At 21.2% G+C, this 11,797-nt stretch overlaps 2 protein-coding genes across 2 annotated transcripts; one reads left to right on the forward strand and one right to left on the reverse strand.

Moving 5' to 3' along the window:
- Positions 1-854: 854 nt before the first annotated feature.
- LOC126903279 (probable histone-lysine N-methyltransferase set-23) lies at positions 855-3,746 on the forward strand. The gene is made up of 2 exons (XM_050681385.1): positions 855-990; positions 2,339-3,746. Exon 2 carries the CDS (start codon positions 2,362-2,364, stop codon positions 3,112-3,114), a length of 753 nt encoding a protein of 250 aa, XP_050537342.1. The 5' UTR covers positions 855-990; positions 2,339-2,361; the 3' UTR covers positions 3,115-3,746.
- On the reverse strand, positions 3,747-11,768 carry LOC126903286 (probable small nuclear ribonucleoprotein G). The gene is made up of 4 exons (XM_050681395.1): positions 11,587-11,768; positions 9,749-9,771; positions 4,539-4,663; positions 3,747-3,870 (listed from the first exon to the last, which is right to left on the reverse strand). Exons 1-4 carry the CDS (start codon positions 11,616-11,618, stop codon positions 3,811-3,813), a joined length of 240 nt encoding a protein of 79 aa, XP_050537352.1. The 5' UTR covers positions 11,619-11,768; the 3' UTR covers positions 3,747-3,810.
- Between the last annotated feature and the right edge of the window lie 29 nt (positions 11,769-11,797).

Raw genomic sequence — 11,797 nt, forward strand, 5'->3', positions numbered from 1 at the left:
GTTGATTAAATCTAAATGTTATTAATTTATAATTTTTTAATTGTTTCTCAATGTATAATTCTGAATTTATCAAAGTAATTAAAAATAATATTTTAACATTAATTATTTTTACATGATTATAAATCATAATATTTTTAGAATAATAAATTATTATAAATTCAGATTTTTAGTGATGCCAAATTTACAGACTATAAAACTTATTTCATAACTAAATTTTTTTAATCAAACATTTATTTAATTACCTAATGGTAATTAACATTAGAAATGTTACACTTCAGCTATAATTAACTAAAAAAGATCTAAATAAAATCTTATAACAAAGACCTAAAGTATACTATTTTATCAATTAAAAACTATTTAAAAAATCACATAAAATGTATCTAAATTTTAATACAGTAAATCTCCTCTATGTCTTATTCACTATCTTCAAAAGTTCAAAATAATTTATAACCTATTTCTTTTTAATTTTTGTATACCAATTTTTTAAATTTTCTAATATACCAAAAGTTTTTGGTATACTAGACACTTAAATTAACACAAAAATATAGTTTAGTCCTATCTTCCTCATTAAATTTTATCATCTTTAGTTTTTTATATAGAAAAATACATATTTAGCTGGTATATAAATAAGAAAATGAATGTAAAATATGATTTTTTATTTAGAACTAGATAAAACAAATATATATTTTAAGAGAAAGAGGTATTTTATTGAGGAACCTATCTAGAAATTTTCTCTTGCTAATTAATTCAATTATAGCCAGTACTACTAAACCAGATGTGCAAGGCATACAAGCCATGAGCCTACTATTTTTAAAATTATGATAAGAGAGAATAATTTATACATTGGCTTCTAGTTCAGTAGTTGTGTTGATTTTATAAAATCTCAAAAGTTAGATCTACACAAATCCAGATAAAATATTTAATAAGAATTTAATAATTCCTTTAATACAAAGTATTGAAAAGAGGAGAGATGAAAAAACTAAATTATAGGTACAGTATAATTTTGTAAAGATAATTACTTATAGACTTTAACTTAAAGTATTATTTAAAATATAAATAAAGTGCTGGCCTCATTTATTTCGGAATATTTTCAATTGATCCTCTCACATCCCGGCAATTGTCATAATTAAGAGGGCTCAACTTAAAAATGTAGAAATATAAATGCGTATATAAAGATATTTATTTAGGGTAGCATGGTTGTCAAGTTAAGGTATTTTATGATATAGATAGATAGTTCTTATGAATTCAGTAATTGTATTATTGTTTAATGTGTAAGCTAGTTTTTTGTGCTTGTTAATCAATAACATTTTAATGATAAAAAAGGAGATAAAAATTTGTAAAATTAAGTTGTTTTAACTTTTTGGAAACTAAAAAAATGAATGATATTTAAAATTATTAAACTTTAATAATATGATTGAAGGTTAAGCGTAGGTCTATTTATTTTTATTTTTAGGCATTTATGAACAACATTTCTCGCACTTTAATATAAAATTGCTAATTTATTTTAAAATAATAGTCAAAAGTTGTTAACCACTGGACATTATTTCCTTAATCAAATAATTTTCTTTTTTTTGACTTAGTTAAACTTATGTTTTCATTTAAAAATTGTAAGTTGATGAAATTTTAATTTCTGAGAAGAAAAAATTATATTTTATATTTTTAAAGATATTGTGTAAATTATAGTTATACAATATATAAATTTATTAATTCGTTGGTAAATGTTTATTTTTGAATTATGCTTTCCATATCAAAATATATAGTAAAATTTTCAGTATAAATAACTTAAAACTCTTCTTACTTGGTACCAAAAGATATATACTCAACATGTTTTTAAACTTAAATTATATTGTAATAATCACTTATTTACACATGTTTCTATCCCAACATGTCTATCTCACCATTGTGTTCTACATGGTGTACACTTATATTTACGTTTTCACATCTAATTTCAAAATTTAATTTTTTTAATATTTATTACTAGAGTTATAATATAGGTATATTTTATATTTGTCAACTATCAAGGATTTGGTTTATAAGTAGTACTACTATGATTTACTTACAGAAATTATACCAAAGTTTGATTTTTAATTATTGTTATTAATGTCATAAGAATTCATTGAACAATAAAAATATTATTTATAATATATTTATTATATTGAATTTAAATGTTGTCAGGAAAATAAGATTTTCAAGTATTTTTTTCTTTATTTTAAAAGTATTTAATTGAGATAACTCTTAGGTTTTATAAAAAGTTATTATAAATATGAGGTATATATATATGTACATAATGATAAATTGGGAATATTTTAATTACATCTTAAGTTATTTTTTATTTTAGTTGAATATATATTCTTATCTGCAATGAATATTTACCAAAAAGAAGACAACTATGAACATGTTGACAACTCTCTAATTTATTCATCAACTAATGTACCGGGACCAGGTTGTAATAAAGAAGAGTTTGATAGTTGTCCAAGTCATATGTGTAAATGCATTAATTCATGTTTGATATCAAGCTGTGATTGTATTGGGATTTCTTATAATTATGATAAATTTTTAAGTCTAATATCATATGATAAATTAATAAATGAATGTAACGACTTTTGTAATTGCAAATTGTGCCAGAATCGTGTAGTTCAGTTGGGACCAAGAATTGGATTAGGAATTTCCCACTGTGATAAAGGATATGGTTTGTTTACCAATAATCCTATAAAAAAAGGTCAATTTATTTGTGAATATGCAGGTGAAATAATAGATACAATAGAAGCAAAGAAACGTGCCCAATTTGACAATAAAAATTACATTTTTGTAATTAATGAACATTTTTCAAACTGTATTAAAACTACTATTATTGACAATACTTATATAGGTAATATTGGCCGTTACATAAATCACAGTTGTCAACCAAATTGTGCTGTTATTCCAGTGCGTGTTAACTCTTTTATTCCAAGGTTAGCAATTTTTTCTTTAAAAGATATTAAAATAAATGAAGAAATAACTTACAATTATGGCATTGATAACAGTTTACCTATTACTAATACTTCTAAAACAAAATGTTTATGCAAGACTGATGTTTGTAGAGGTTACTTACCTAGTAAAATGGGACTCTTTTAATTTGTTATACTTGTTACATAATAAAATGTCTTTTGAAATGTATTATTCTTCTTTTTGACATGTTTCAATTATTTAAATAAGAATTATTTTAATTACTTATAGTCAATGTAAATATTTGTATTAAAGAAAAATTAAAATTTCATAAAAAGAGAATTACATAAATACACTCAGAATAATTTGTAATTATAATATATGTATGTATTAAATATAAATAAATGAATTTTAAGTAAAATTGTTAAACTCATGTTTTATATAAAAAAATATATATATCTTTTTATATTCAAATATTTTAAGTAGATAATATGTATCAATAATATACATTTTTTTTTTTTTAGTTTAGTTTTGTAAATTAATTTTAATTAACATTTATTTAATGGTAACTTTAAACAGTAGTTTAAATTCATATAATTTATTTTTTTAATATCTTTCCAAAATCATATTTATTTTAATAAAAATTACATTAATAGTATTAGTATTATTTTCAAAACAATGTATTGTTAACTTAATTATTTTATAATATTGTATTGGAATATTTTTTGTAATACTTTGTCATAATTGGATGAAAATAATTTTTAATACTTATATTAAAACTTTAGGAACCAAAAAAAAAAAAAATCATTTGACATGCAAAGTTATGTTTTAAAGTTCATTTTATTAATTTATTTCTTTTAATAGAAAATGTACAATACTTAAAGTTTAATGCTGATCAATTCTATCTAATGCTTCAATAGTAAGCACACTATCACCTCGTATAACCTGTTACATATAAAAATTAAAAATAAATGTTTAGTAACAATTTAATCTTATTGAAGAACCTAATTGGACTGATGAGATATAATCTTATAATTTAAGGGAACTACAAAATTCAAAAAAAGTTTTTTTTGATAAAGTAATAACTTATATTTGAAGATGAGTAACTCAACTTTAAGTCAGATTTTTATCTTAGAAACAGTGCATTTAGCTAATAATTTTACAATTTAATATTAAAAAATAATGATAACAGTGTTAAAATACATAATATAATTAGAATGTAAATAAATAAGTAAGTGTTTAAAGATATGTAAAAAAAAATTATTTAAAGTAACAAAACCATGAAAAAAATTAATTAAGCAATACAATTATGAAGTACTTCGCTTTATAAAAATTAAACATAGACCATTTGGATAAATTCAAATATACATTATGGTTAGGTAAATAATGCAATTATTATGAAAATGATATAATATAATTAATCTTTAATTAAATATTTTTGAAAATAAATTAAATTAGTTAATTTAAAAATATGTATATTAAATCCAAAAAGATTCATTATTCTTTTCCTAAAATACACGTTTTTAAAGTTAAGTTTTGATCCAATATATAATTGAACACCCAAAGTTTATTTGTTAAATCATTATTATCAATAAAATTAAAATAAAACATACCACCATGCCAATGTTATTAACAATACCATCTTTTAATTTTTCAATTGTTTCATCTAAGACTAGATTCATAAAAGGATCAAATCCACGAAGTACACCTGAGACTTGTCGATTAGCATTTAGTTTTACTAAAATAAAAATATAAAAGTATTGTAATCAATTGTACACAGTAACATAATTATTTAACAAGTACATTGAAATATTTTGATATAATCCAATTTAATATTGACATGTATTGTAATAACTAGAGCTCGGGTATTAATATATTTATTATAAGATTGTTTTAGATGAGACAAAACTCAATTTATGTAATGGAGATTTTAAAAATGAAACTTAATTTGAAATTTTTTTTTAAAAGTAATTTTAACACATTTTAGAACATAATGAAAAAAAAATTGTTTTCATTAAAGTTAGGTAAATTAAATTTATATTTAGCAAGCAAAATGTCAAACATTTTTTTATATGTATTACTTTTCTCTATGTTAAGTGTGAATATATTCATAGGCATTATCTGTAAAAGGATTTAGTTCTACCAAAACTATAAAAAATTTTTTATTTGGAAATAATTTTAAGAAGTGATTAAGTTAAATTTTCTAAATAAATATTTTTTTTAACTATTAATATTAAAAAAAAAAAATTGCATAGTGAGGTTGTGGCATAGTTGGAACAAATATAAATGATATTTGATAGTGATTAAAATCACTATCATAAAAACACTTTTATGCAAATCTTGTATATAGTATATAATTTAAAAAAATTGGTGGATTATTTCAACAGCAACATCAACTCCTATTTTCTTAATTATATCCTGATTAAGAGTTCTTTGACTTATAAATTGATATATATGAATAAATACTGATTATAGTAAATAAATTTTGTATGAAATTGATATTCAATAATTTAATATTGTAATTTTAATGGAGAAATTATGAAAAGTTATAAAATAATGTATTTTATTACTTATATGGTCAATAAGTATAAAAGTTTTAAGGGCTTGATGCAAGACTTTTCAGAAAATAATTTGGTCTAACAAAAATATTCTTTTTCTAGACTAATTTTTGTACTAATTTCAAAGTTGAATTTGAATTTTTTCTAGTACCTCTAATTTTTGAGATTATAACTAATTTATAAAAAAAAAATATATATATATTAGGGTGGATCAAATAAAGTCGATCTTCGCAATTTTAATAAGAACCATTTTAACTTTATTTTATACTATAAGATAAGCATTTTGTGAAAATTTGAGAATTTTAAAAACATTTTACTGGCTGCTCAATGTGTTTATAGACCAAAAATATCCCAAAAAACAAAAAAGTGCCTCTAATATTTAATTTTTGGTCAAATTTTTTAGTTTTAAAATCTTGAGTAAAAAATTTATATTATAATTAATGTCATTTTATGGTATATTTCTAGTAGGTCTCAAGTAAGCTTAAATTTTTTTTCTATGCAGTTTGACTGATATTTATGTGTATTATAAGTAGAAAAAAAAAAACCCAGCACAGGGGGGTCGCAGCACAGTGTTGACGTGTCATAGTTGGATCAAGTATAATGATATCTGACAGTGATTAAAATCACTATCAAAAAAAAACGCTTCGATGCAAATCTTTAGATAGTGTTTAATTTTAAAAAATTGGTGGATTATTCCAAAAGCTTCATAAACTGCTAGTTCCTTATTAATATCCTGATTAAGACAAAGTATGTAGAATAAAAAAGAGATTATTAGAAAATAGTATTTCCCATAAAAAAATTATATTGATCAATACACTTTTCAATAAGTTATAGCATTATAATGTTAAAAATGTAAAAAATAAAATTGAGAATTTTCACACAATAATAGCATTTGGTAGCCATTTTCACCTTGAAGATAAAATAAAGTCCGAAATTTTTTTTTTCCATGATAAAGTATATTACATTAGCTTTAATTTAAGATATATATAAAAGTGTCAGACTTTCCGGAACACTTTCAAAATTTAAGTTGAAAAAGTCAATTTTTTGTGAAAAAGTTGTCATTTTGAATCCCCCCCTGTAGGCAGGTAAAAAGTCAGATTTATAAAAAAAATATACCAAATGATAGGTAAAGACATCATGCATCTACAAAAAAAAGAATTATATTGATCCATACATCTTTCGAGAAGTTATAGCATTATAAAGTTAAAAATATAAAAAAGAATTTTTTTACAAAAATCGTATTTTTTTTATTAAGTTTAATGTCTGTTTTCACCATGAAGATAAAATAAAGTCCGAAATTTTTTTTTACCATAATAAAGTATATTACATTAGCTTTAATTTAAGATATATATAAAAGTGTCAGACCTTCCGGAACATTTTCAAAATTTAAGTTAAAAAAATTAATTTTTTGTGAAAAAGTTGTCATTTTAAATCCCCCCTTGTGGGCAGGTTAAGGGTTAAATTTATGAAAAAAATATACCAAATGAAAGGTAATGATATTATGCATCTATATAAAAAAGAATTATATTGATATGTTCATTTTTGAAAAAGTTATGGCACTTTTAAGTAAAAAAAATTGAAAAAATTTCGAAAATTAGCGATTTTTAAATTTGTAATTTTTTTGGAGGTTTCCCCCATTTACGGGGAACGAGGGAATTTTTTTCAATTTTTAAGGGTAATGTCTTCGACTAGATACGATTTGTGATCTTTTGACGTATCATTGAAAGAAATCGGTTCGGTGAGAGCTGAGAAAAAGTGGTAACAGACACAAAAAAAAACACATCTTAGTAAAACCAATACCTTCTCAGCTTCGCATCGAAGCTAAAATATTATTCACTAATCTTAAAAATTTATACATTTTTTAAAAATAAAGTAAGCTAAAATATATGATTTTCTTGAAAATATTTATAAATGACAGTTGATGAACAAATACTTTTTAATTATTTTTTTTATCAATCAATTCATTTATACTAAATGTAAAAAATAACATAAGAATACAATTTTATGTTATGATAAATCAGTATAAATTTAAATAAAAATTATGAAAAATCAGCAAACCTATGTGAAGTCACTGGTTTTCTTGATTTTAATAATAAAATTTATATGATAATATTATGTAAGAAAAAATAAATTGCATATAGTTTTAATAAATTTAATTTTTGATATGAATATAATTATTTTAAAACTAATACAGTTTTAATATATAATAATATCTGACAGTGACTAAAATCACTATAAAAAAAAAACCCTTCGATGCAAATCTTTAGATAGTGTTTAATTTAAAAAAATTGGTGGATTATTCCAAAAGCTACATGATCTGCTAGTTCATTATTAATATCCTAATTAAAGTATGTAGAATGAAAAAGGGATTATTAAAAAATATTATTTCTCATAAAAAAATAATGTTGATCCATACACTTTTCAATATGTCATAGCATTATAAAGTTAAAAATGTAAAAAATAAAATCGAGAATTTTCACACAATAATAGCATTCGGTAGCCATTTTCACCGTGAAGATAAAATAAAGTCCGAAATTTTTTTTTCGCATAATAAAGTAAATTACATTAGCTTTAATTTAAGATATATATAAAAGTGTCAGACCTTCCGGAACACTTTCAAAATTTAAGTTGAAAAAGTTAATTTTTTGTGAAAAAGTGGTCATTTTAAATCCCCCCTGTGGGCAGGTAAAGGGTCAGATATAAAAAAAATATATACCAAATGATAGGTAAAGACATCATGCATCTATAAAAAAAAGAATTATATTGATATGTTCATTTTTGAAAAAGATATAGCAATTTTAAGTAAAAAAAATTGAAAATTTTTTGAAAATTAGCGATTTTTAAATTTGTAATTTTTTAGGAGGTTTCCCCCATTTACGGGGAACGAGGGAAATTCGTTCAATTTTTTAGGGTAATGTCTTCGACTAGATACGATTTGTGATTTTTTGACGTATCATTGAAAGAAATCGGTTTGGTGAGAGCTGAGAAAAAGTGGTAACAGACACAAAAAAAAAAACATCTTAGTAAAACCAATACCTTCTCAGCTTCGCATCGAAGCTAAAAACTGTAATTTAAGCCATAAAATTTTATTTTTCTTATATAAAATGTCTTTGTAACTCAATTTTTAGTCATTTATAACAATTATTATAACACAAATTTTTTTTAAAATTTCGATATTTATTAAAATATTTATTAAAATATCAATTTAATTTTAGTGTATAATAGAAAACTCAAAGACCAAATCTCAATGTCTAACGATAAAAAATTTTAAGCTTACTTGAGATCTACTAGAAATATACCATATAATAACATTAATTATGATATTCACTCTATCAATTTTTGACTTAAAATTTTGACCAAAAATTAAATATTAGAGGCAGTTTTTAGGGATATTTTTGGTCTAAAAACACATTGAGCAGCCAGTAAAATGTTTTTAAAAATCTCAAGTCTTCACAAATTGCCTATTTTATAGTATAAAATAAAGTTAAAAAATTCTCATAAAAATTTCGAAGATTGATTTTTTTTGATCCACTTTAATGTATATATTTATATATATATATATATTTGTTTCGTTTATTTTTAAAAAAATGTTGTGTGTTATGAGTATGTGCGGATGGAGTGAAACTTCTTTTAAAATCATTTAAATAATAGAATATTAGAATTTAGTCATTCAAACTAAATGACTATTTTGTTACTTTGACTCGAATCTGCGGTTTTGAATTTTGAAATTATTTTCGAAAATAGTGTTAAATTATACTTTACAACAGACCATGATGCTCGATAATTTGTTTTTTTCGAACCCTCTATAAAGTAGTTTCACTTCAAAAAATGATATGGTAGTTTTAAAAAATTGTAATTTTTTGGGGTATTTTTTATTATACATTTTTCAATTTTTAAGAGCAATATTTTCAACTAGATACAATTTGTAATCTTTTGAAGTATTGTTGAAAAAAATTAGATGGTTAGAACTAAGAAAAAGTGACGTTGGATATTAAAAAAAAAAACAAACGCATCATAGTAAAATTATTAACTTTTCAGCTTCGCATCAAAGCAAAAACAAATCAATGCATATAAAAATATTTAAATCATTTTTATTATTTTATAACAGTTTAAAACTGCTTTTTTTCTTTAAAAATACTAATAAGTACTACTACTAAAATTGTTGTTGACCTATCTAAATTATTTTCAAATATCTTCAGTTTGATTCAGAAAAAGATATTACTATAAACTAATTATAATAATATTTGAAATAAAAGTTATCTTACATTGAAGTTTTTTATCCAGATACCTAAAAATAAAAATTAAACTATTAATGAAAAAATATTAAATATTCAAAAAAGTATATAATAAGAATTCCTTACATGTAACAAATATTATTTAAAATTTTTATTTATTTTTTATATTTATATTTTATTTAATTTTTTTTAATTCATAATAGTATATAGTTTTACTCAAATGCTTAACATTTATACTTTTGATTAATAATAGTTTTAATTAAAATATTTAGATATACAGGTGGTCCACAATTCACTGACAACTTAAAAAACTTTTAATCTAATTAATATTTTTTCCTGATTTTTTTAAAATAATATTTATATATTAGGTCTATAATTATATTATATCTCAATAATTTATATTATTTCATTTTATTAAAAATATTAATTTTTTTTTAATTGTGAAATAAAATGTTAAAAAAAAAATCCAAATAAGCTATTTTGTAGAGTAGATTTTAAGAAAAATTTTGGATAAAAAATATCTTATTAATATTCAGTAGTACATAGTCTGTATCATTTTAAAGTTTGTGAAAATTTTTATTTTCATGAGTTAATTTACGGTATTAAACATTGAAATACGTATTGAGTTAAGAACAGAAGAAAAATAAGATAAGTTTTATATCTAAGGAGATGATACTACTTATTAAATAATATGTATTGTTCTTGTTTTTATTTGAAGTAAAGCCAGTCATTGAAATGTTAATAATTTTCATTGAAAAATCCATACTCATATCATATTTAGGTGAAAATATGGTGTTTACTTCAGTTCTTTTTATATAATTTAGCCAGCATTTCATACCGTAGAATAAATACAGAAAAATACAAATTTTTACAAAATTTAAAATGTTACAGAAAATTAACTATCAAACCATAACGAGAATTTTTTTCATAGATTTTTTAAAATTTAATTATAAAAATGATATTAATTAAATTATTATTATAGCCCTCAAGTATATTAACTATATAAAAAAAAATTTACTGGATCAAAAGTTATTTAAGTTGTCAGTGAATGCTGGGCCACCTATATATATATTAAAATATAAATAAATATTTATTTTTTCTATAGAGCTTATAAATTTAAAAAATATTAACAATTCAATAATATATTTCAAATATGTATTCATATAAAAGAAATAGTACTATTTATTAATATTTAAATGATAAAATTCTTCTTCTTCTAAAAACTTTAATAATATTAACAACTTGAATTCAATAAAATATAGACCTTTCATAATTTCTAAATACATATAATGACCATTTAAATAATAACCCTCTTAATAACTTGCAAAATAAAAATAATTGAGGCAATAATGTGAGAATAGTACAAAGTCCAAAAATAATTTTTTTGTGGAAAACATTATAAATACATATCACAATAATCTGGTGAAAAAAATTAATTAAATGTATGTAATTATTAATAAATTATTTATTTAATAATAATTATTAAGTACATTTTCAGTTCATCAAAAGGAGTCTCTATGTTTTGAAGATTATTATTTTTATATACATTAATTTTATATAGTTTATTTAATTCAATTTATCAATTATTTTAAATCAAGTATATATGTAACTAAAAAAACAAAATATTTGTAAAATAATTTTTATTTTGCAAGTAATTAAATAGTTTGTGTATTCTGTGGTTGGTATAAGTGTAATAAAGGGATCTAAATCTTAACACTCTATAGCTCCTCTGCTATGAAAAAATATGAATATTACATTATATTTTATTTAGATTATTTTATTTTTATGATTTAATATATTCTATTTTAGGTACCTTATTTAGTCTATAACATTTAATGCTACATTTCAAAAATAACAAAATATAATACCTTTTTAATTCAGGAGGATGTGCCTTACTCATATTTTAATTTTAATTTATTTGTATACGGAAAATATAAAAAATTAATTTATAATTTTATGATCCTTAATTTAAAATCAATACATAAAAATCCAAACAGCTACCGGTTACAAACAACAAGAACTGGAAATCAGTCACCAGTAAACAGTAAACTGAAACTTGTTATTGCTGGTATTAATCTA

This window comes from Daktulosphaira vitifoliae, unplaced genomic scaffold, assembly GCF_025091365.1.
Source record: "Daktulosphaira vitifoliae isolate Bord-2020 unplaced genomic scaffold, ASM2509136v1 Scaffold_3, whole genome shotgun sequence".
Taxonomy (NCBI): domain Eukaryota; kingdom Metazoa; phylum Arthropoda; class Insecta; order Hemiptera; family Phylloxeridae; genus Daktulosphaira; species Daktulosphaira vitifoliae.